Source organism: Symphalangus syndactylus, chromosome 1 (assembly GCF_028878055.3).
Source record: "Symphalangus syndactylus isolate Jambi chromosome 1, NHGRI_mSymSyn1-v2.1_pri, whole genome shotgun sequence".
Classification (NCBI taxonomy): domain Eukaryota; kingdom Metazoa; phylum Chordata; class Mammalia; order Primates; family Hylobatidae; genus Symphalangus; species Symphalangus syndactylus.
In genome coordinates, this window is record NC_072423.2 from 38,227,736 (window position 1) to 38,254,126 (window position 26,391).

A 26,391-nucleotide genomic window follows, 5' to 3' on the forward strand; every position below is an offset into this window, starting at 1 on the left:
CTGGGGAGGCTGAGGCAGGAGAACCATTTGAACCCAGGAGGCAGAGGTTGCAGTGAGCTAAGATCGCGCCACTGCACTCCAGCCTGGCGACAGAGCGAGACTCTGTCTCAAAAAAAAAAAAAAAAAGAAAGAAAAAGAACTAGGTTTAGGTTTTGGTAATTAGTTACCTCTTTCATTGATGTATACTCTCATATTTAGTATCTTATCTCTTCTACTTTCTTTGTGTTTATTGTTGTTTTACTAACTCCTTGAGGTGAACATTTAACTGATTTATATTTATTCCTTCTCTCTCTCTCCCTTGTCTGACACTGATACTGTTACATCAGTTATCTTGTCATTATTATTTGTCTGGAATGTCTTTTTCCATTACTTTATTTTCAACCTCTTTAGATTATTCTGTTTTTTATGTCTTTGTAACAACATTAGCTGGCTTTTCTTCCCTTTTATTTAATCTGAGAATTTGTCATTTAATAGGTTATTTTAATCCTGTTCTGGACCAAGCTAATGAACCTCTAGTGTGGACTACAGACCTCTAAGAAAGAGGCTTAGAAGGAAATCACCAAGGAATAAAACATTGTCGGAATCATTTGCCCATCAAAGTGACTTCTACCTTTGAGCTGTGGGCTTCCTCCCCTCAGCTCCTAGGAGTCTCCTGAAAATCTTTAAATGTGGTCCCAGGTGTCCCTATAATCTCAGGTATTCTTATAATTTGAGAGGTTAACATTCCTTACAGTGGTGGATTTCACTTTGAGCATGGTGCTTTCATCTGCCTACGCTATATCAGCACATGAGGGAGAGAAGCTCCTGATGCTGAACCTTCTAAACAGGGGCTTTTTCTTCTCCACCACTTCATCCCCAGCTTCCAGTAAGGTGCCTGATTATATGTGCTATGGTCTGACTGTTGATATTCCCCACAAAATCATGCATTGAAGCCTAACCTCCAAGGTGATAGTATTAGGAGGTGTGGCTTTTGGATGGTGATTAGGTCATGAGGGTAGAACCCTTAGGAATATGATTAGTGCTCATATATCAAAGGCCTGAGGGAGCCTGGTACCTCCTTCAGTGATGTGAGGACACAGTGAGAAGGCACCATCTTTGAAACAGAGCAGGCTGGGCATGGCAGCTCACACGTGTAATCCCAGCACTTTGGGAGGCTGAGATGGGTGGATCACTTGAGGCCAAGAGTTTGAGACCAGCCTGGCCAACAAGACAAAACCCTGCCGATACTAAAAATACAAAAAAAGTTAGCTGGGTGTGGTGGCACATGCCTGTGGTCCCAGCTACTCAGGAAGCTGAGGCATGAGAATCACTTGAACCTAGGAGGCAGAGGTTGCAGTGAGCCAAGATTGTACTGCTGAACTCCAACCTGGGCAGCAGAGTAAGACCCTGTCTCAAAAAAAAAAAGAAAAGAAACAGAGCAAGCCCTTACTAGACACCAAATCTGCTGGTGGCTTGATCTTGGACTTCCCAGCTACTAGAACTGTCAGCAATAAATTTCAGTTGCTTACAAATTACCCAGTCTAAGATATTTTGTTATAGCATCACAATGGATTAGTATAATATGCATATGTATATAGATGCATAGATAGATATATCTACATCTATATTTTTATCTACACCCACATTTACATGTATATGTCTTGACAAGGATGCTTTCCTTGACAAACTTTAGTCAGGCTCCTCCAAGCCCTCTTCTAGCCTAGGCCTTGACCTTGGCCAGCTGAGGCCAGTTTTAGCAAACAATCCTGCTAAGCCAGTTTATTGAGAATCCCCCCCACCCTTGATATCTGATTACCCTTGATATCTAATCAAGTTCCTCATCCCTCACCCTTGATATCTAAGCCCTCAGCTTGCCTTTAGCAAGAATCCTGTTAAGCCAGTTTAGCAAGAATACCCTGCCCTTAATGTCTAATCAAGTTCTTCTTAGTTATTTCCACGCACTGGCCCCCTCACTTTGCTCCTTGGCTATAAATCCCCAGCTGTCTCTGCTGTATTCAAAGTTGAGCTCAGTTCTGCGCTGAAGTCTCTCTCCCCTAATGTGACAGCTTGAATAAAATTTGTCTTGCCATTTTAAACAAGTGTCTCATGCAAAATTTTCTTTCATAGTCTTCTGTGTCTATATAGTGAATACATTAATAAATGAATGACATGGGGCTGGAGAAGTGCTTGTAATTGTGAAAAGTGTCCTGTTGGACTTTGAAACTCAATGCTTAAACAAGTCCATGGCCTGCTATTCCCAAAGATTTCACCTCAAACTTGTTCTCATTTGCCTATGGAAAGTAGCTTTGCTAAATATTGTGCCCAGTTGCCAAAATGGCTGATATATTTTGAATGCTGGCCTATGGAGAGTACTTGCAATTCACATCTGTGAGACAGAGACATTTAGAAGCTAGAAATCTACAAGGCCTTTTGTCTTAGTCCATTTGGGCTGCTATCACAGAATACCATAAACTGGGTGACTTACCAACAAAAGACATTAGTTTCTCACAGTTCTAGAGGCTGGGAAGTCCAAGATCAAGGTGCTAGTAGATTTGGTGTCTGGTGAGGGGCTGCATGCTGGCTTACAACCAGCTGTTTATTGCTGTGTTCTCACGTGGTGTAAGGGTCAGGGGAGCTTTCCAGGGGTCTCTTTTATGAAAGTTCTAATCCCATTCAGGAGGGCTCCACCCTCATGACCTAATGACCTCCCAAAGGCTCCACCACCTTCTAACACTATCTCCTTGGGAGTTAGGATATCAACATGTGAGTTTGATGGAGACACATATTGATGTGTCTTTCAACCTGCAAACCAGAATGTGATGTGCTCAGAGGAACCCTTGGGGAGAAGCCATGGTGAGTGAGAGTGGGAAGGAGAATTTGGGTTTCCTTTATTCCTCTGGCCTTGGTTACCATATTGATAACAATGAAGACCCAGTCGTGAAAAGACTTTGCTGCCAGACTAAAATGCATTTCACTTTATGCAAACTCCAGCTGAGAGTTTGGTGCCAGGCCACTCTTTATCCCTGCCAATTAGTTTTAGTTGAATAGAACTGTTGAGGGGGGCCTTGCTGTCAAGCAGTGAACACATGCCTTATCTGATGCTGGATTAATTGTTGCCAGGGATTGGTCAGTGATGACAGTGGGAAGGCCTGGACAAGAAACGGAAGAGAAAACTTCCTGTCATGTGGTTTCTGTGGTGCGGAGGGGGTATCTGATGAGCAATGGAGGAGGCTGGGCTAGAAAAAGATGACCTTGTGCTTTGATCTAACTTGACCTACAGCAGAAGCTAATCATGAGTCAAAGAGGCAGGTACCAGGGTGTTCACTGCAGCCATATTTGCAGCAGTGAAAATGGAAACAAACATCAAATGACCTCAGTGTCTATTAGTAGAGGAAATGTTGAGCTATAGAGTGCTATGTAATCCTTTAAAGGAATGGGGTGGAGCCTATTAGGATATATGTCCCATTGAAGACCCAATGTACTTTTGTTATAATACATATCTTATAATATTCCTTTTGCTAGCCTGAAATGAGACTCATAAATACATGTAAACCTACCTATACATAAAACTAAAAAAGAAATCCATTCTATGTAGCTACCTATAACATTAAACAGAAATAAAAGGAAAGTAACTTGTAATAAAATTGTGTGTATTTCACTCTATCAGTGCTTAGGCAGGAGTAGACTAGGAGACATGATGAAGTGGCCAGAAGCTTGCCCCTGTGCCTGGAGCCATTGATTTGGTACGGATGCTAGGGGGGTTGTGTGGACAGCTCAGTTACTGAGAGCAGCACTGCTATTGCAATGAGATTTCTTTTACAATGATGGGTAACTCCTGCTAAAATTATGAACAAAACAAAGTCTGTTTCTCTGCAGTGCTAGAATGCAGGTCAAGTCTTGGCTGGGTGGGATTGTGGAGGCATTGCAGGTTATTTGGCACCCGCATTTCCAACACCCGGGGTGTAGTAGTGCCTGTGTTGAGAACCGCAGGCTCCTGCCACCTGCTTGTTCTGTGGATGAAGAGACTGAAGAGACTGGGGTTAAAGGCCTAATAGGGACCAGAAACCAAGACCCTTGCAATAGTACTTCTCAGTCGCCTCCTGGGTGCCTTTCTCCGTGCTGAGGAGTTGTGGGATCGGAGGCCTGGGTGTTGATGGGTCCTACCTCTGTCGACCACTTAAACCTCTCTAAGCATCAGCTTTATTTCATTTTAAAATTATTTTTGAATTTTTAAAATTTTGAAGCAATCTCAAACTTATAGAAAAGGCACAAATGCAGTACAAGGAGCCTTCCCTCACCCCTGAACCATTTGCGAGTAAATTGCCAGCCTGATGCTCCTTCATCCCAGAATATTATTTAGTGTGCATTTCCTATAAACGAGAACATTCTCCTATAGAACCACACCACAGCCACCAAAACCAGGAAATTCACACTAATTTGCTCCTGCTTCATAATCCTCAGACCCTCATTAAGTTGTGCAAGTGTCTCAATGATGTCGTTTTAGCAAAAGGGCCCAGTACAGAATCACAAGGTGCAGCGAGTTGACACGTGTCTTTAGCCTCCTGAACTCTGTGAGCAGTTTCTCAGGCTTTCCCTGACTCCCACGGACTGAACGCTATTTTGTTGAATACAGGCCAGTTACTTTGTAAGTGCCCCTCATTTAGGGTTTGTCTGATGTCGGCATGATTAGATTCAAGAGGTGCCTCTTTTACAGGATGGCCGCAGGAGCAATGCCATGTCCTTCCCATTGTCAGTTTTATTTTCAATGTGATCATAAGAAAAACTGGGCTCCTTTGCTGCACCCTCCCCACAGGCCAGCACTGGGCTCAGTGCTTTACCTGCGTGATCTCATTTAGTTCTCTTCTGGGGTATGTTCTGTTACAATCCCTGTTCTAGAGATGAGCAAACTGGCTCAGAGAGCATAAGTAACTTGCCCAGCTTAAGTGAAAATCCGAGATGAACCAAGACTTGAACTCCCGTGGTCTAGCTTCAGAATTGCTGAACATATTGACTATTGTCAAAGAAAACCATAGCCAGACACTAAAGAGATAAAGACATATTTTAATCAGAAACTATTGCAATAAGAGAAAAGAGACTTCAGGATAGAACTAAGCTCAATCCCAAATACAACAAGGACAATTGGGAACTTACAGTCAAAGAGCAGAGTTGCAGGAGCAGAGTTAGAAAATTACTAGTGGAGACATCAAGGGTAGAGGGACTCTTGCCAAACAAACCTAACAGGATTCTTGCCAAAGGCAGGCCAGGTGATTAGATATCAAGGATAGGGTTGATTCTTGCTAAAACTAGGCTTTTCAGTTCTATTAGAGACCTCCCTGGCACCTCCAGGACTGGAAGGCAGATCCCTCCTCCTACCCCATCTCCACCCATTGTCTGTCTCCCAGAGAGGTGGGTCTCACTTCACCGTGAGCTTCCCAAGTGGCGTAACCATTCTGTCTTTTACTTTCTCATCTGCAACCAAGGACTGGGACCCCTGTCTTTCCACTTTGCTTGTGGTGGTGGGGGTTGATTGAGACGACAGATGGAAAAGAGCTTTGCAAAGTGCCCTGTGAAGGTAGAAAATTCTACAGGCTGCCCTTTTGGCTGATTCCCAGGCACAGTCCATTGGGGGAGTGTCTGCCACATGAAGATGTAGTTAGTCACCATTCCCCGTGTGAGCAGACCATTTGGTGGGAGCTGGCCAGGTTAGGGGGAGGGTGATGCCAAGGAGGCTGTTGCCATGGTGACTTGGTGGTAGCCCTTCCCAGCCTCCCTTAACCGAACCCCTGCAGCCAGGTTTCCAAAGCACTGCTTTCCAGCACATTGGAAAGCTATTTCTACCGCTCTGAAACCTGGATCGTGTCTGACAGCTGAAACCCAGCCTCTCAGAAGACCCCAGAAGGTCCTTCATCAAGCCAAGCCTGGGGAGTGGGGCTCTGGCTTCCCAGAGCAGGCAGGCAAGCCTGGCTGCATCTGTGAGGATGTGCAGTGACACAGAGCCAGCTGTGGGGAGTGACATGTGGCGAGTGCTCCTTTCTTTGTTTCTCTGTGATTTATCCCAGTTGTGCTCATAAAGGTGATTTCATTCTGTGGTCATTTTAAACAATGAGCAGCTCAGTCTTATTTGCCCCATGATTACAGCTCAGCTTCTGACTGTAATTGATGTTAGCCAGGCTGGCTAATGTAATATCTTATGAAGACTGGCTCATTAATTGACTGTAGAGATGTCACCCACACACTGGAGGTATTAACAGTCACAGGCCTTAGGTAGTGCTGACTCAGCAATGGCGGGACTGCAGATTTCTGTTCCTTCTTTTAGGATGAAGTCCCAACAGTGGGATTACTAGGTTATAGGGTACAGATATCTTTATAGGTCTTGATGTGTTTTGCTAAATATTTTACCCAAATATTGTACCAGATTTTAATGTCACTAGCCATTTACGAATGTTCTCACTTGTCTACAGTCCTACCAGCATTTGATTTATTAACTCCATTTGGGGGGCTAATTTATAACTATAAAATCGTATATTATTGCCTTACATTGCATTTGGGGGGCTTGAGTGGTTTAATTTGCATATCTTTGATTACTAATGTATTACTAACTATTTAATATGTTGGTTTATGATTTGTTTTTCCTCCTATGTATTGTCTGTTTATATCCTTGGCTCCTTTCTGCTGAGTTCTTTTTTTTTTTTTTTAGCAGCTTTATTGTCACCAAGGAGCCACAGGGACATGAATAGACACAGTTCCCAGTGTCGAAAGCGAGATAGCTCACCCTCTCAGGACTGCTGTGGAAGGTTGTGGAGAGAGGCCAGGAAGGAGGTCAGAAAGGTCATTTTCGGGACACCAGAGAGCTCAGCTGCATGTATTCATTAAGTACATTTTTTAAGGTCCTCTATTCCTTTGAGAAAAAGAAGAGACAGTTCTGTTTTCTCTAATCCTTAACTCTGATGTCTGGACGAGTGGCTGCAGAGTGGATGCAGAGATGAGCACAGTGTGATGCTGCCCTCAGGTTGCTGATGATTGCAAGGAGGCTGCACCAGCATCTCCCTGCCCACACGAGTTGCTTGTGCTGGTGCCACGTGAGTGGTGCTACTTGCAAGTGTACTGGAGGCCCAGAGGACAGAAAGATCCACGTGGGCTGAGGCAGTCAGGGTATGGGGGATGGTCCTGAAGAACGGGTAAGATTTAGCCAGAAGGAGAGACCTGAAAGCCTTGCTAGGTGGGGGAAAGTGTCTGCCAAGCACTGGGGACAGGAAATTTTATGGTGTTTGTGGGACCATGAGGAGTTGAATCAGGCTGGAGCACATGGTTTCCATGGGAGCTGGGGCCACTCTAGGCCAGAGAGGAACAGTGGCTCATGTTATGAGCAACCTGGGCCAGGCCAGGTGCAGGTTACCCTGAGTGGGCACAGAAGGCATTCTGGTGGTAGGAGCATGAGAAGACAGAGTGGATACAAGGTGGACAGCTCTGCAGCGAGGCCCAGCCGGTGCTCTTGGCTCGCAGATTCTGCCTCCAATGATACTGGCTGCTGGGCACTGTCAGGCTCTGTGACTGGTCTGGGGCATGCTCTGTAGGCTGGTCTTGGTGGAGCCTGAAACTGCCCCATCTGGCCACATAGCCCTAAAGACAAAACCTAGCAACACGGAGTGACATGGACGTGCAGTCTTCTCGAACTTAAATTGGGTTAGTGGTTGTGTGTTAATGTGTTCCTGTCTGTTGGGTATGTTACACAGGAAAGAAAGGCTGGGTAACGTTTCTCTGTGTGCTGATCATTTCCTTATTTATAAAGTAAGTCTGTAGGGCTTACTCCAAGATGAGACCACTCTATACTGGTGCTGTTTTCTGAGCATTTCCAGATCATCTGTATGAGCCTTGGTTTCATATACTGCCTGGTGTTTGTCTTGGAGGGTTTCTTGTGGGTAGGCCTCATCTCCCTAGTGAGACAGCAAGCTCTCTGAGGATAGGGAAGTAGCAGACTTCTTCCCAGAATCCCAGCAGGGCAGGACCACAGGGTGTGGACACCGTAAGTGGTTAAGATACCCCTGTTGCTTGGTTATGGGCCACCTTCCAAGTACTTCATCCTTCAACTTCACTGAACTCTCCTGAGGCTGGAAGCATGAAGTGCTAGGGTGAACCATGAGCCAGGGAGCTTGGGTTGACATCCAGCTCTGCCATCCTTTCGCTGTGCAGCCTTGAGCCGGTCATTTTACTCTCCTGTGCCTCAGTTTCCCCAGCTGTACAATGAGACAGTCATCGAAAATGGAGGTAAGGATATTTCAGATTCTTTTCCATGTTCATGCTTTCTTCACATACTCCTGTGACTTTCTGGAGATGTGAATCCTAGCCCTGCGACTAGATATACTGGAATGTCCCAGAGGATAGGGAAGAGGACCTTTGTCCCCTCTGCACCTTCCTTCTGGCCCTTCTGCTCTGCTTGCATCCACAGATGCTAAGATGGCTCCAGTTCAAGGTATTCTGTGCAAGGAATGCCAAGACCAGACCTGCCTCTTCCATTTGGTGCAGAAAATAGATCTTAATGATGATGTGGAAGATTCAGAGTGCTCACATCCCCAAAATGCCTTTCCATGACCACCATGTCCTGCTTAATGGAGTATTTGGGGAGCCCACAGAGCCTGAGCTGATGCCGCCTGGCACTTGCTTCATAAGAAGCAGCAACAGCCAGAGCTTAGGGTCTATTTGGGAGCCTAGTGTCCATGCTGTGAAGATGCTCTGTGATGCACGGAGTGATTCAGAGGCGAGGATTCCAGGCAGAGCTGTTGGGTGGGGGTCTAGGGTGGGAATCAGGGGTATCCTTCAGATGAACTCTTATTTTGCACAACATCATCCTATGAGAACAACTCTCTCTGGAGCCAGTGACTTAGTGCAGTCTTTCCCACATAGTTCCGGCAGCGCCAAGCCATTATTATGCACCACGGCAATAACCATCACCATGATAATAACAAAAGTCCATTTGTTCAGTCTCTTAACTTGGAAATAAATAAGACAGCTGATCCAGTGTGAGCTCCAGCTCTAGTCTATCTGCCCCATCATCACTTAATAACGATCACGGAGCCCCTGTGTGCACACGGCGCCCTGCCCAGTACTCGAGATATTAAATCCACCTAGAAACAGGGTATAATAATGCTGACCCCGCAGGGATGTTCCAAGAATTAATTCCTGTGGGCTCTCCATTCCGCTTTTCTCCAACACATTCAATCTTAGGAACCCAAGAGTTGGTGACGTTTATCCCATGAATTAAAACATTCTGCTGTTGCCCCTGGAACTCTTCATTACAATCCTGAGTCAATCAATGGCAGAGAGGAATACTATTTATTAGTTAAGTGGCTGCTATTGAATTCTTAATTTAAGTGGCTTTTAATTCAGTGTTTTCCTTGCTGCCCTTCATTTTGCCCTTGCTCATACAAATTTGCCCATTAAAGCCTGGTGTGGGGCCATGCTGATGCCTTTTATCTTGATTTTGTTGTGTTTTATTTTCTGGAGAACAGTTTTCAGTGGAGGAGAAAGCAAGACGCTCAGAGTAGACAGGGAGGCCAGATCACCAGGCCTAGGGCAGGCTTTGCTGCCAGGAGCAAGGACGTCAAAATGGCTTTTCAGATAAGGTCTTATGGCGAACATGGCCTTCACTGGTGTCTTGTGCTTTGGTTTTGCCAACTCAAAAACTTTACTACAGTTCTCGCACCAGATATGAGTCACAGAGCTAGTAGGTGGGATGTGTCGACCATCTCCCTGACCGGAAGGGGGCTCTTGAGTGGTGGCTGTTGCAGTCTGCCTTGATCTGCTGCATCTCCAGGAGGTTACCCAGGCTGATCACAGCCACTCCTTGCTGTAGTGCATGTTGTTTTCAACAGCTTTATTGGGATATAACTGAATTACAGTTAATTGCACATGGTTAAAGTGGACAATTTGGTAAGTTTAGACTTATGCATACACCTATGACATCATCACCACATCAAAATAATAGACGTATCCTTCATCCCAAAAGTTTCCTATGTCCCCTTGTGATCATACCCTCCCACTCCTAGTGCCCAGGGGGAAGGGAATGCTCGGTGACAGATCTTCTCTCTGTGATTACAGATTATTTGCATTTTCTAGAATTTTGTATAAATAGGCTCACACAGCATGTAATCTTTTTATGCAGTTTCTCTCACTCAACATAGTTATTTTGAGATTAATACAAGTTGTTGCATGTATCAATAGTTCATTCACTTTTATTGCTGAGCAGTATTCCATGGTTGTTTATCCATTTGCCTGTTGATAAATATTTGGGCAGTTTCCAGTTTTGGGCTATTACAAATAAAGTTTCTATGAACATTCATGTATGAGTCTGTGTGGATATGTTTTCATTTCCCTTGGACACGTACCTAGGAAGGGAATGACTGGACTGTGTGGTAGTATATCTTTAACTTGTTAAGAAACTGCCAAACTACTTACCAAAATAGTTGTGCCATTTTCCATTCCTATCAGTGATACAGGAGAGTCCTAGTTGGTCTATATTGTCCTCGATATTTGGTATTCGCAGTCTTCTTATTTTCACCATTCTAATTGTTGTGGAGGGATATATCGTTGTGGTTTTGATTTTCATGTCCCTTATAACTAATGACACAGAACATTTTTCATGTGCTTACTTGCCATTCATAATTTTTTTTTTTTTTTTTTTTTGGTAGAGTTCTGTTCAAATCTTTTGCCCATTTGAGGGACAGTTGTTTGATTTCTTATTGTTGAGCTTTGGGAATTGTATACTCCAGATATGTGGGTTGCATGTTTCTCACCTTCTGCAGTTTATCTTTTCATTCTCTTCATGGTATCTTATAAGGACCAAAGTTCTAAATTTTTATGAAGTCCAATTTTTCAGTTTTTTTTTCTTTTATGTATAGTGCTTTTTGTGTCATATCTAAGACATTATTGCCTAACTGAAGGTCAGAAAGATTTTTCTCTTGTTTTTGTCCAAAAATTCTATAGTTTTAGGTTTTACATTAAGGACAGTGGTCCCTTTTGAGTTTATTTTGTGTATGGTAGAAGGTATATATTCAGCTTTTTTGCAAAAGAATATCTCATTGTTTCATCAAAATTTGTTGAAAAGACTATCCTTTTCCCATTGAATTGCTTTTACACTCTTGTCAAAAATCAATTGTTTGTGGCTGGGCGCGGTGGCTCATGCCTGTAATCCCAGCACTTTGAGAGGCTGAGACAAGCAGATTATTTGTGCTCAGTAGTTCAAAGCCAGCCTGGGCAACCTGGTGAAACCCCGTCTCTACTAAAAATACAAAAATTAGCCGGGTGTGGTGGCATGCGCCTGTGGTCCCAGCCACTTCGGAGGCTGAGGCCTGAGAATCGCTTAAACCTGGGAGGTGGAGGTTGCAGTGAGCTGAGGTCGCACCACTGCACTCCACCCTGGGCAACAGAGCAAGACTCAGTGTCCAAAAAAAAAGGTGGGGCACAGTGGCTTACACCTGTAATCCCAGCACTTTGGGAGGCTGAGGCAAGCGGATCACCTGAGGTCAGGGGTTCCAGATCAGCCCTGGTCAAAACAGCAAAACCCATCTCTACTAAAAATACAAAATTAGTGGAGCGTGGTGGTGTATGCCTGTAATCCCAGTTACTCAGGAGGCTGAGGCAGGGAGAATTGTTTGGACGTGGGAGGTAGAGGTTGCAGTGAGCCAAGATCATGCCATTGCACTCCAGCCTGGGTGACGGAGCGGGACTCTGTCTCAAAAAAAAAAAAAAAAAAAAGTGTGCTGGGATTTTGATTGGGATTGCATTGAATCTACAGATCAATTTGGGGGATAATTGACATATCAATAATCTTCCAACCTATGAACATGTTGTATTTAGATCTTTAATTTTCTGGCACTATTTATAGTTCTTAAAACAGATTTTGCACATCTATTGTTGTATTTATTACTGAGCATTTCATATATTTTGGTGTTACTGTCAGTAGCTTTTCTTATTTCAATTTCCTATTGTTGCTAGTATGTAGGAATACAATTAATATTTATATATTGATCTTATATATCGCAAACGTGGTACCACTCTCTTACTAGTTCTAGTAGCTTTTGGGGGATTTCATTGTAGTTTCTACATAGATAATCATGGTGTCTGTGAATAAAAGCGGTCTTACTTTTGCTCCAATCTGGATGCTTTTTACTTCTTTTCTGATTGCACTGGCTAGAACATTCAGGACAATGTTGAATAGGAGTAGTTAGAGTGGATAGCCTTGACTTTTTTTCTGATCTTAGAAGAAAAACATTCAGTTGTTCATCATTAAATATGATGTTAGTTATAGGTTTGTTTATACATGTTAGTAGGTTGAAGAAGTTTCTTTCTATTCCAAGCGTATTTTTGTTTTCTGTTTTTTTCCTAGAGATGGGGTCTTACTCTGTCACTCAGGCTGGAGTGCAGTGGTGCAATCATAGCTCACTGGAGCCTTGAACTCCTGGGCTCAAGTGATCCTCCTGCCTCAGCCTCTTAAGTAGATGGGATTATAGGTGCAAGCTACCATGCCCAGCTGATATTTATTGATAGGTTTTTTTTTCTTAATCAGAAATGGATGTTTGATTTTATCAAATGCTTTTTCTGCATCTATTTGCATGATCCTAGTTTTTTTTTTTTCAGCTTGTTAATACGGTGCCTTACACTGATTTTCAAATGTTAAACCAACCTTTCAATCCTGAGATAAATACCACTTAGTCCTGATATTTTATCCTTTTAAAATATTGTCAAATTCTATTTGCTGAAATTTCATTTACAATTTCTGTATCTTGTTCATTAAGGATATTAGTCTGTAGTTTTCTTTTCTTGTAATGTTTTGTCTGGTTTTGCTGTCAGGGTAATGCTGCCTCGTGGAATGAGTTGGGAAATATTCCCTTCCCTTCAGTTTTCTGGAAGAGCTCGTGTAGAATTAGTATAATTTCTTCTTTAAATGGTAGAATTTACCAGTGAAGCCAGCTGGGTCTAAAATTTTCTTTATGGGAAAGTTTTTAAGTACACATTTAATTACGTTAATAGATATATGGCTTTAAAGGGTATCTCTTTATTGTTTAGTTTTTGGTTCAAGTTTTTCAAAGCTCTGTTATTGGGTATATAGTAGTTTCCAATTGTTATGTCCTCCTCTTGATGAATTGATCCTTTTATCATTATGGAATTTTCTCTTTATTCCTGGTAATATTTTTGCTCTGAAATCTACTTTGTCTGACACTAATATAACTAGTCTAGCTTTCTTTTCATTAGTATTAGCTTGGTATATATTTTTGATCCTTTTTATTTTCATCTTTGTTTATATTTAAAGTGGGTTTCAGTTTATAGTTGGGTCTTCCTTTATATCCAATCTAACAATCTCTGCCTTTTAATTATAATGTTTAGATCACTTATGTTTAATGTGATTATTGATGTTTAGGTTTAGAGTTATCATCTTTCTATTCGTTTTCTATTCATCTCATCTCTTATTTGTTCAATTTTTCCTCTTTTTATGCCTTCCTTTGGACTGAATATTTTTGTGATTCCCTTTTATCTCCTTTGTTAACTACCTGTATTTCCTATATTTGTATTACCTGTATTACCTCAGGTTGCTCTCAGGTTTATAATATATATCTGTAATTTCAAAGTCTACTTTCAAATGATATTATACCACTTCATGAATAGTATACAAACCTTACAATAGTACATTTTCATTTCTTTCCTTTTGACCTTAATGATAATATCATCATACATTTTAATTTTACTTTTACATATGTTATAAACCCCCATTATATTGTTATTATTATATGTAATTATCTTTTAAAATACAGATATAAATGCAAAAAACCATTTCTAAAGCTATCATTGCTTTGTCTAGATCCATATTTCCACCTGGCATCATTTTCATTGTGCTTGAAGAATGTCCTTTAACACTTCTTATAATATGGGCCTTCTATTTTTTTTTGAGCTTTTGTATGTATGAAAAAGTCTTTATTTTACCTTTGCTTTAGAAAGGTACTTTCACCATGTAGCTTCCTTCCTTCCTTCCTTCCTTCCTTCTTTTCCTTCCTTCCTTCCTTCTTTCCCTTCCTTCCTTCCTTCCTTCCTTCCTTCCTTCCTTCCTTCCTTCCTTCCTTTCCTTTTCTTTCCTTTCTTTCTTTCTTTCTTCTTTCTTTTTCTTTTCTTCCCTCTGTGGCCCAGGCTGGAGTACACTCGGCTCGCTGCAGACTCCCTGCTTCCGGCTCCCGTGATTCTCCTGCCCTGGCCTGCGGGCTGCCTGGGATTGCCGGCGCGCGCCACCACCCCTCCCTGGTTTTTCTCCTTTGGCTGGAGGCGCGGTTTCGCCATGTCTGCCAGGCTGGTCTCCAGCTCCTGACCTCCGGTGGTCGGCCCGCCTCGGCCTCTAGAGGTGCTGGGACTGCAGACGGAGGCTTGCTCAGTCCGTGCTCGGTGTTGCCCGGGCTGCAGTGCGGTGGCGTGGGCTTGGCTCGCTGCAGCCTCCGCCTCCCAGCCGCCTGCCTTGGCCTCTCAGGGTGCTGGGATTGCAGCCTCTGCCCGGCCGCCGCCCCGTCTGGGAGGTGGGGAGCGTCTCTGCCTGGCCACCCATCGTCTGGGTTATGAGGAGCTCCTCTGCCCGGCCGCCCCGTCTGGGAGGTGAGGAGCGCCTCTGCCCAGCCGCCACCCCGTCTAGGAAGTGAGGAACGTCTCTGCCTGGCCGCCCATCGTCTGGGATGTGAGGAGCGCCTCTGCCCGGCCGCCGATCGTCTGGGAAGTCAGGAGCGCCTCTGCCCGGCCGCCCCGTCTGGGAAGTGAGGAGCGCCTCTGCCCCGCCACCCCGTCTGGGAAGTGAGGAGCGCCTCTGCCCGGCCGCCCCGTCTGGGAAGTGAGGAGCGCCTCTGCCCGGCCACCCCTTCTGGGATGTGAGGAGCGCCTCTGCCCGGCTGCCCTGTCTGGGAAGTGAGGAGCGCCTCTACCCGGCTGCCCCGTCTGGCAAGTGAGGAGCGCCTCTGCCCGGCCACCCATTGTCTGGGATGTGAGGAGCTCCTCTGCCCGGCCGCCCCATCCGGGAAGTGAGGAGCACCTCTGCCCGGCCACCACCCCGTCTAGGAAGTGAGGAGCGTCTCTGCCTGGCCTCCCAGTCTGGGAAGAAGTGAGGAGCGCCTCTGCCCGGCCGCCCCTTCTGGGATGTGAGGAGCGCCTCTGCCCAGCTGCCCTGTCTGGGAAGTGAGGAGCGCCTCTGCCCGGCCGTCCCTTCTGGGGAGTGAGGAGCGCCTCTGCCCGGCCACCCCTTCTGGGAAGTGAGGAGCGCCTCTGCCTGGCCACCCCTTCTGGGAAGTGAGGAGCGCCTCTGCCCGGCCGCCCCTTCTGGGATGTGAGGAGCGCCTCTGCCTGGCCGCCCCGTCTGGGAAGTGAGGAGCCCCTCTGCCCGGCCGCCACCCCATCCGGGAAGTGAGGAGCGTCTCTGCCCGGCCACCCCGTCTGGGAAGAAGTGAGGAGCGCCTCCGCCCGGCCGCCCCGTCTGGGAAGTGAGGAGCGCCTCCGCCCGGCCGCCCTGTCTGGGAAGTGAGGAGCGCCTCCGCCCGGCCGCCCCGTCTGGGAAGTGAGGAGCGCCTCTGCCCGGCCTCCACCCCGTCTAGGAAGTGAGGAGCGGCTCCGCCCGGCCGCCCCGTCTGGGAAGTGAGGAGCACCTCTGCCTGGCCGCCCCATCTGGGATGTGGGGAGCGCCTCTGCCCGGCCGCCCCGTCTGGGAGGTCTACCACAGAGGCCAGAAGCAATGTGGGGGCTGGACGTGGTGGCTCACACCTGTAGTCCCAGTACTCTGGGAGGCCAAGGTGGGTTGATCACTTGAGGCTAGGAGTTCGAGACCAGCCTGGCCAACATGGCGAAACATATGAAAAATACAACTGACAAACCAACCAACCAACCAAGTGACAACAAATCAGGTCTACCCTGGAGTCATACTCTAATTTTTTCTATTTTCCTCCCTTTCTGATCCTTTATCCCACTTTCTTTTTCTTCCTCTTCCTTTTCCTTCTTCTTTGTCAAATAGAGGATTGAGTTATTATCATTGATCCATACAAAGTCCCTCTCTCATTTATTTTCTTTAATTCCCACCCCCCATTTCTATTCCCCGTCTTCCCATGTGCAACCTTCCTAATATGTTTGATATGCATCTTTTTGTTTGTATGTACTTTTAGAAAATGTTTATTGTTTTGTGTGCAAAAAAATAATAATAAAAAAAAAAAAAAAAAAGAAAGGCATTTTCACCATGTAGAAAATTCCAGGTTGACAATTTTTTCTTTCGGTATTTTAAAGATATTTCTCCACTGTCTTTTTGCCCACATTATTTTGTATGAGAAATCTGCTGTAATCCCTATACTTTTTTCTGCATGTAATGTGTCTTCCCTTCCACTCACCCTGGTTGCTTTTAATATTTTGTCTTTATTATTGGTTTTGAACAATTTGATTATGACATGTCTTGGTATACCTTCTTCATATTTCTTATGTTTCACGTTTCTTGAGCTTCTTGGAACTGTGGGTTTATAGTTTTTTTAAAAAAATAAAGTTTAGTAATTTTTTAGCTATTATCTTTTCAAATACTTTATTCCTGTCCTCCAACTCTCTCCTTTCCTCTGGAGACTCTAATTACACATAGAACAAGCTGCTTGAAGTTGTCCCCACAGTGCACTTTTGCTCTGTGCATTTTTAAATTCTTTTTTCTCTATGTGTTTCTTTTTGGATAACCTCTATTGCTATGTATTCAAATTCCTTATTCTTTTTTGGAAAATAGGGGAGGGTGGAGGGAACAAAATCTTATCTGCTGTTGTTGGATTCTATCCAGTGTATTTTTCATCTGAAAAAGACTAAATTACAACACATCTGATTTAAAGATGTTAATTGGCTTTTATTTTCAATCTAGAATTGGGCGACACTTCATTCTACAAAATAGAATGAGTGTTCTAATGAGCTGAGCAGGGGAAGTTGGCTTTATAGACAGAAGGGCCCAGGAAAGAGAACCAAATAACAAAAATAGATTGGTCATTTCAAACTTACTTTTCTTGTAAAGGTTAAAGCAGGTAGGACTTTCTTATCATGCTGGCTAAAACTTCCCTGTTTAGAGATTTGACTATTATATCTCTCTTTCTTAATTTCTTGGAAGGTCAGATAAACAACTTAGTTTCAGCTTTGTGGTGTGGAACTTCAGTGTGAGTGACTCCATTTTGGTTTGGTCTGTTGGGCCTACTGCAGGAGCTCAGTCCAAACCAACAGCCTCTTAGAAATTTTATTTAACACATTCTAAATATTGTAGTTTTCATCTCTAGAAGTTTTAGTCTTTTTATATCTTACTTTCTATATCTTAACTTTTTAAACATATGAAATACAGTTATAATACCTTTTTCATTGTCTTCCTCTGCTAATTCTAAGTTCTGGGTCAATTTGGATTGATTGGCTTTTTCTCCTTAATATGGGCCATATTTTCCAGCTCCTTTGCATATCTGGTAATTTTGTATTGGATGCCAGACATTGTGAATTTTATCCTGTGTGCTGGACATTTTTGTATTCCTTTCAATTTTCTTGAGCTTTATTAAAGGGCTCAATTAAGATATTTGAAAGTTTGACCCTGTTAGACCTTGCTCATAAGATTTGTTCGGTGGGACTAGATTCATGTGTAGTCTAGGATAGTATTAAGATCTTTCTTAGTATTTTAGCCCTGTGAATTGTGAGGTTTTCAAGTCTGGCCAGTGGGAACAGCATTATTCCTGATCCATGTGAGCATCATAAACAAATCATAATAGGTTCATTGCCTGATGTGCATGGCAAGTCAGTACACTGAGATACTGGATTGCAGCAGGGAAAGGTTTAATCATAGGGCTACTGAATGAGGAGATGGGAGGAAACCTCAAATCTACCTCCCCAAGAAGTTTAGGACTGGGGTTTTTAAGGGCTTTGGAATGGGCTGAAGTGTGGAGATTGTTGATTGGTCAAAGAATGCAGGGTGAAGTTGAAGCGGTATTGTTGTCTGGGGTAAATACACAGGGTTCGTCGTCTTGTGTCAGGAAGATTAACAACATGGACACACACACATGGAGTGGGTTAAGGAGCGGAAAATTTAATAGGCAGAAGAAACGAGAGAGGAGGATAGAGGTGTCCAAAAATGGGAAAAGCGGCAGACTGCAGCAGATTTTATAGGCAGGCTTGAGGAGGCAGAGCCTGATTTACATAGGGCCCACAGATTGGTTCAACCATGTGTGATGTTTACATAGCACAGCGTGGGTGGGAGAAGGCTGATCACCCCACCCTAATCTTATTATGCAAATGGGCTTTCCACTTGGCCAGGGCCATCTTGTCTGCTCCTTACTGTACACGTGGCTGGCAAAGAGAGAAGGGAAGATGCAACTGCCATTTTAAACTTGCCTATTCCCAGGTAGTATTTTGCTGCTGGCATTCACCCATGTAAGCTTCCAGCTTTCTTGTCTATGTCTGCAGCTTGATTTTACAGGCTGCTCTTTATTAGAAAATGGTTTGGGGGCTGCTTTTCATTAAAAAGGAAAACCTTACCAAGAACTCCCATACCCTCACTATCTGCATAAGTAATTTCTTCTTAACTCCTATATCAGAGTCATGGGACAAGGTGATGAAGAAACTGTATTCTCATGAGATTCACTTCTTCTATGGGCGTCTTCAAGCTGGTTGGCATTAGCTGTTTTCCCAGAATTTAGGATCTAAAAAACAACTTAAGCAATTTTTGAGATCCTACCTTTTGGAACAATGGGGATGCAAGTGGTCAGTATCTAGTACTATTGTGACTTTCAGTTACAAGGAAGTAGGTCAAAGCACGGCCTGACTAATGCTTAATTATAACTATATTTCTGTCCAGAATTCTTGTTAACCCTATGAGGGTTACTTCAGTACTATTTCTTTTACCCCATTTTGGGTGGTTCTTTTCCTGGCCTTGGGTATTTTCCTGACATGTTTGCACTAATCGGTACTCTCATGATTACTTGAGGGGAGCCCTCTACAGATCTCTGAGGTTCTTTCTCTCTCTTCTCTCTGGTGCTCTGTCCTGTGAACTTTAACTACCTTGATCTCCCTGGATGCTCAGCTCTGTCTCTTCTACTCAGGAAGAATGCTGGTGCCTCAATTCTCCCTTCCTGCCCTATGGCCTGGACACTCTCTCAAGGTTATAGTTTGGGCAATTGTAGGGCTCACATTATTTTTTCTCATCTCTCAGGCATCACTATCTTTCAGTGCCTCATGTCTGGTGTCTTGAAAACTGTTGTTTCACCTATGTTGTCTAGTATGTTTATTTTTCCTGGTGGGAGGGTAAATCCAGTCCTTGTTTCTCTATCTTGGCTGAAAGCCGAGGTCTGCCCTGGATCTTTATTTTTTTAAGTATTTTTAAAGGTATTTATTTTACCTTGACTAGATCCCTGGCACATGAGGGATTTTTTTTCTTTTTCTTTTTTTCAACCCCTATTCCACCATAACCCCATCAGTTTCGGAGCCCTGGAAGGCTCTGCCTATTCACCCACACAAATCTGAGTAATCCTATCCATCCTTAAAGGGCCAGCTCAGGGCACTGCTCCAGCAGCCTTTGCACTGCTGTAAGTCCAAGCACATCTCTTTCCCCTCCTCTCTACTCTATAGGTCTATACAATCTTTTCAATATTGACTTTGTATATGTATGTCTTCCGCTAAACTGGATGGATCTTTAAGGAAAACACTGGGGTTCATCATCTCCCTACATATCACCGTAAGAGGCAATCACCCCAAATCTCTACATTCATCGTAGAAACAGAAATTCCACTAATAAATGTCAGGGACTGCCTCCTTAACCTTGGTGCTCTATTTCCCTCCCACTTTCAGCATTCTGGCTTATTCCATGGGTGGAGGAGGAAGCCAGGTTGGCTCGGTGGGAGGGGAATGGCATCAGTGTGAGGTCACGCCACATCATCCAGAATGACAGCTCCACACCATGGTGACACATTGCAGGATTAAGCGATGCAGCTGGAGGAGAGGGAGACCTATGTCACTTAGACTACAAACAAAAGGGGGGCAGGTGCAAATGCAAAGCAGGGACCTGGCGGGAAGTGGCAGGTACACCTGAGCACACACCACCAGTGCCTGCAGAGAATGAAGGCAGGGAGAGAGGAGCCATGCCCCATGAGGGATTTTTTTATTATTTAAGAACAAGGAAACTGAGGCCCAGAGAGAGGAAGTAACTTTTCCAATCACAAAAAAGGAGTCAGTGGCAAGAGGGAGAACTAAGATATCTTTAGGCCCAAATGTACTTGCCGTTGTGTTATACTCTCTGTACAAGTTGTCCCAGCTCACAATACCTTCACAATGCACTATTCTTTTCATAGTGCTATGAAGAAATGGAAGCTCAGGAAGGTGGATAAACTTTCCCAAAGCCACACAGCTAAAAACATGTTTCAACCCCTGAGTTGAGTCCAAAGCCAGTAGTGCTTTATAACACAGTCTCCCAGTTCTTCTGGCTAATAGTAAGTGCTGCTTTTTTCAATTCTTTTAAAAAGTTTATTTGTTCTTTCATTAATTCATTCTCTTAACAAACATTTATTGATTACCTTTTCTATATCAGTCACAATATTAAGTGCTAGATAAAAATATGAGTAAAAACAAATGAAGCAGTGTCATTGTCTGGGGTAAATACCCAAGATTCATCTCACACCAGAGAAATTGAGAGCATGGACACACAAGAAGTGAGTTTAAGAGCAGAGCTTTAATAGGCAAAAGAAAGAGAAAAGAGAATAGCTCTCTCTCCTGCAGAGAGAGAGAGGGGCACCTGAATGGGTCTTCCAGTTCCATGGTGAAATGCATGGGGTTTTATAGGTGAGCTTGAGGAGGTGGTGTCTGATTCACATAGGGCCTGAGAGATTGGTCAGAGCAGGTGTGACGTTTGCATAGTCCATGAAGAAGCTGGCCATCCCATCCTGGTCTTTTAGTATGCAGATGGGTTCTCTACCTGGCCAGTGCCGTATTGTCTGTTCCTTACTGTACACATGGTTGACAAAGAAAAGGGAAGATGGAGCCGCCATGTTGAACATGCCTAGCCCCAGGTAGCCTTTTCCTATTGGCACAGCTGCTGGCATTCACCTGTGCAAGGTTCTAGCTTGCTTTTTCAGGCTGCAGCTTGATTTTTCAGGCTGTTTTTTTGTTGGAAATGATTTCAGGGTTGCTTTTTGTTAAAAGGAAATCCTTACTGAAGACTCTTTTACCCTCACTATCTGCCTAAATCATTTCTTTTTAGATCCTGCATCACAAGTGTGGTCCTTACTTCCCAGGGTCCCTCCCCTAGTATGAATGTTAGAACTAAGAATACAAATAAATGCTATCAACTATTTTATATGCTACAATAGGCTTGTTTGTTTTTTCAAACATTCTTTTTTATTTTCTTTCTTTATTTCTGGGGGCAGACAGGTTCTTGCTCTGTCACCCAGGCTGGAGTGCACTGGTGTAATCATGGCTCAATGCAGCCACAACCTCCTGAGCTCAAGTGATTGTCCCCCTCCCCCCACCCACCCATTCTCCTGAGTAGCCGGGACTACACAACCACGCCCAGCTAATTTATTTTTATTTTTATTTTTAGTAGAAACAAGATCTTGCTATGTTGCTCAGGCTGGTCTTGAACTCCTGGGCTCAAATGATCCTCCCACCTCAGCCTCCCAAACTGCTGGGATTATAGGCATGAGACACTATGCCTGGTCAGATATTTTACTTTTAAACACATGCCAAAGTTTAAGTTCAAGCAAATCACAAGAAAAGAAGCATTAGTGGGTTAATTCAGAGATTGTCTCCCATAGAAAAATTTTATAGAAAAATAGGATGATTAAGTAATCACTGTTAGACTGGATACAAAAAAAAAAAAAAAAAGGATTGTTTCAAGATCATTAGATCCTGACTGACAGTCAGCTGAGTGGGTGGGTATCTGGCTTCCCAGAAGAGGTCTTAATCTCATTAAAGTTTATCAGAAAATTGCTTAAGCATTTTATCAATGCTAATTTCTTCCCAGAAAGAGGTTGGAAATTACATCATGCAAAAAGGTGCTGTCCCATTCCAAGTTTGGGAGTGGGTTTTTTAATTAAGTATGGGCACATACCACAGTGGAGCAAAAGAGAGATCAGATCAATTCCACCACGAGGACAACAGTTAGTGATAACTAGCATCATCTGAGTGTTATATGGCAGGCAGTGTTCCCTTCACTTGACAGATATTAACTCATTAATGCTCACATAGTGCTGTGAGGTAGGGGCTTTTCTTATTCCCTTTTCTACAATGGAGGAAAGTGAGGCACAGAGTTTAACTAACTTGTTCAAGGTCTCCCAGCTAGGATCTAGCAGAAAGATCAGGAAGGTATCACAAGGAAGGTGGGTGAATCTGTTCCCCAAGGGGATGATGGGAAAGAAAATATTCTGGGAAGACTGGACCCCCAATCCCATTCTATGCTATGAAGCTGTGCTTGTTTTCAAAGATGTTGGGGGTTCTGAATCAGTGGAACCACTTGACCCCCACGCATGTCACCGGGGAAATCCATTTGGGCTTGTGCCTGGGTTTTAGAGGGTGGCTGAGTCAAGTCCCAGCTGTGTTTCTAGACCATGTGTTCTGGTTTGGGCAAAGTGGAGACTCCCCTCCACCCAACAGCTTTCAGACATATAAGCAAAACTTCCGGCCAAGGCAAAAACACATTAGCTCTGCCGGCCATGGACAGGTGGCTGGAGTGGTTTCCAGGGTCATTTTCGCTCTAGCCTTAGTGTTCCATCTGATTTTGTTTTCTTCCTCCTTTGTTCGACATATTTCTGTGTTGCCTTTAAACTCCACAGCAGAGGGAGTGTTAAAAGTGGTGGTAAGAAGAGTCTTGCTATTGTAGTGTAAATAAAAGTAAAGATGATAAAGTTTTACAGGGCTATGTACAAATTGATAGTTGGTGCAGTATTACTTCAGGCACAGGAAGAGCCTTTCAGAATCTAACCTGTTAGAAATTACAAGAGCTTCTGTGTGAAAATTTAAAGAGAACATTTAAAAAATAATATTTCTTATGTCACCTATAAAATTCTACTAACCCCAATCCAACTATTATATTATTTTTACATATTATCTCTTCTAAATGTAATACACGCTGGGAGTGTTGTCTGTGGTATATGCCTACTATTTTGTATTCTGCTTGTTTTCAGTGACCAGTGGATCATAAACATTTTTCATGTTTCTGCATAATTATCATTTTAATGGCCACGTAATATTCCATTGTGCAGAGGTACTGTAATTTATTAAACCATTCCCCTTAATGTTGGCCATTTATGGTTTTCAGTTTGGGGCTTTTATAGATAACACTGCAGTGAGCATCTTCTTGCAAATAGCTTTTTGCTGCTATTGAATTTCCATAGGAATAATTCCTAATAGAGGCATTACTAGTAAAGGACACAGACATGTATATGGCTGTTTCTCTATATTGCTGAATTGCTTTGCAAAAATATTATTTAATACAGTGCCATCACTCTGGAATGAATCTACTAGCTTTTTCTCCACTTCAATAGCAGTTAGCAAAAACTGTTTTTTCTAATTTGACAGATAAAACAGTATTTCAACTTGCTTTAATTTACATTCCTTTGTTTACTAGTGAAGATTACTATTTCTCCATGTATTTGTTTATATTGTATATAGTTTTCTGTGAATTATCTGTTTGTTTATCTGTTATGGTCTTGGTGTTTTTATAAATTTAAATACACTCTTTGTAGGTGATAACTATTAATCATTATTCAAATACTTTGTTGTCCTTTTTAATTTTTATTTTTATTATAGAAAAGCTTTATATTATGTATGGAAATTGTCAGTCTCAATCTGTGAGTACTTCTTATTTTTCTGAAGAAGAGATAGTAATTCTTTCATTTATCTCTTGTGTGTTTTATATGCCTTTCATTTAATCATTTATTCAACATCAAGTTACCAGGTGTCTTTTGTGGGCCAGATACTCTTCTAGGTTCTGAGAATATAAAATTTTCATCTTCTTGGAGGTTATATTTTAGCGAGAAGAAAGACAATAAGCAAAAACATAACTAATATGCATGGCAGCAATAAATCTTATAAAGAAAAAAATAAAGCATAGTCAGAGGACAAACAATGACCAGGGAAAGATTTAGTGTTCAGGAAAGGCCACTGACAAAGTGACATTTGCAATAGGGAAGACAGGGAGGGCCAATATCAAAAGGTATCATTCGAGCAGACCTGGATGAGATGACAGAGGGAACAGAAAGTGCAAAGGCCCTGAGATGGGAACATATGTGGCATTCTGAGTGTATTAGTTTGTTCTCTCACTGCTATAAAGAACTGCCTGAGACTGGGTAATTTGTAGAGAAGAGAGGTTTAATTGACTCACAGTTTGCATGGCTGGGGAGGCCTCAGGAAACTTACAATCATGGTGGAAGGCGCCTGTATTAGTCTGTCCTCACGCTACAAATAAAGACATACCTGAGACTGGGTAATTTATAAAGGAAAGAGGTTTAATGGACTCACAGTTCCACATGGCTGGGGAGGTCTCAGAATCATGGCAGAAGGTAAAGGAGGAGCAAAGTCAACGTCTTACATGGTGGCAAACAAGAGAGCTTGTGCAGGGGAACTCTTATTTATAAAACCATTAGATTTTGTGAGACTTATTCACTACCACAAGAACAGTACGAGGGAACCACCCCCATGATTCAATTATCTCCACCTGGCCCCGCCGTTGACACATGGAGATTGTTAGAATTCAAGGTGAGATTTGGGTGAGGGCACAGCCAAACCATATCAGCACCTCTTCACAGTGGGGCGGCAGGTGAGAGAATGAATGCAGGAGGAACTATCGAACACTTATAAAACCAGCAGACCTCAGATCTCGTGAGAACTCACTGTCATGAGAACAACATGGGGGAAACTACCCCCATGATCCAATTACCTCAGCCTGGTCTCTCCCTTGACATGTGGGGATTATGGGGATTAAATTCAAGATGAGATTTGGGTGGGGACACAAAGCCTAAGCATATCACTGAGAAACAGGGAAAGCCACGTGTTTGGAGTGAAGCAGAAGAGGTGGAGAATTGGAGGAAACAAGGTTGTTACCAGATGTTTTGGGGCCAAAGACACTGGATTTAATCTGAGGGAGATGGGAAGCCGCAAAGTTGAGAGGGCATGAAACAGACATCTGATTTACAGTTTAACAGGATCACTGGATATTTTTATATTTGAATCATTTTGGCTGATTTAACTCTCCAGGTATGTAATCACATCATATACAGGAGATATTTTTGTCTCTTCTTTTTCAGTATTTATTTCCCTTGTGGTGTCTTTATCTTTTTTGTTGTTGTTTTTAAAAACTTTCCAGACAATGTTAAATAATAATATTTTTATGAATGATTTCAATGACAATGATAATAGTAGGCATCTTTGTGTATTCTGAATGTAGAGGAATTATTGCTAATTTAAATATGGATGCTCTATGCTGTTAACAGGAATTCTTTTTAATTCTAGTTCTTAAATTTTTATTAGGAATGGTTGTTGATTTCTATAAAATACCTGTCAAGTATGCATTAAAATTATAAGATGCTTTTCCTGCTTAGTGTCTTGATGTGGTATAGCACATTAATAGAACCCCTTATATGAGGCAATACTTGCTTGCAACCCTAGGGTAATCCCACTTTGTCATGGTATAATTTTAGTGTATATATCATTGAAAACACTGCTATTCTTTTATGACCTATCTGTGCTCATGGTCCGCTCAGTCTAGCCCCCTCTATCCCTGACTTGGTCCTGCCCTGACTGTGGTTCAGAGAGCGGTGGGGGCATAGGTGACCAGGCAGAGGCCAGGGTGTGTGTGCGTGTGGTGGTTGTTGGGGGCGTGGGATGGGGGGTGTCAAAGCACTTGATGATTTCGCCAGCATCACAACCTCAAGTATGATATGGTGTCTCATCCTTTTAAGTTTTAGTTTTTAACAAGATATGTATGCCTATAATTTAAAGAATCAGAGAGTTTAATTAAAGTTATTACAGAAAATAGCAGTTCTTTTCCCATCCTACCTTATTTTCCATTTGCGAGAGACAATTACTTTTTTCTTAGAAAAAAAGTGGTTTTTTTATTTCCATTTTCTTTAAGTAACAGGCTTATACAATTATTTGTCATTTTTCTATTTTAAGCTCTATTATTATTATTATTATTATTTGTTTGTTTGTTTTGTTTTTTGAGACAGAGTCTTGCTCTGTCGCCCAGGCTGGAGTGCAGTGGTGCGATTTCAGCTCACTGCAAGCTCCGCCTCCTGGGTCCACGCCATATTCCTGCCTCAGCCTCCCAAGTAGCTAGGACTACAGGCACCCGCCACCATGCCCGGCTAATGTTTTGTATTTGTGTTAGCCAGGATAATCTCGATCTCCTGACCTTGTGATCCACCCGCC

General features: G+C 43.0%; 2 protein-coding genes across 3 annotated transcripts in view; one reads left to right on the forward strand and one right to left on the reverse strand.

The window, feature by feature from the left end:
• ZBTB7C (zinc finger and BTB domain containing 7C) overlaps positions 1-26,391 on the forward strand; it is a 393,546-nt gene that overhangs the window by 139,949 nt on the left and 227,206 nt on the right. Inside the window, exon 3 of one of the 2 annotated variants that reach the window (XM_063639832.1) lies at positions 6,680-6,798. The exons of the other annotated variant lie outside the window; for it this stretch is intronic. The gene's annotated coding sequence lies outside the window, so the exon portion shown is untranslated. The remainder of the gene's footprint in view (positions 1-6,679; positions 6,799-26,391) is intronic. 2 annotated transcript variants of the gene reach the window in all.
• Positions 19,770-20,319, reverse strand: LOC134736755 (uncharacterized protein C18orf12-like). Its single transcript, XM_063640061.1, is given in 2 exon segments — positions 19,770-19,971; positions 19,974-20,319. Coding segments are annotated over 2 exon segments (531 nt in total). The 3' UTR covers positions 19,770-19,786.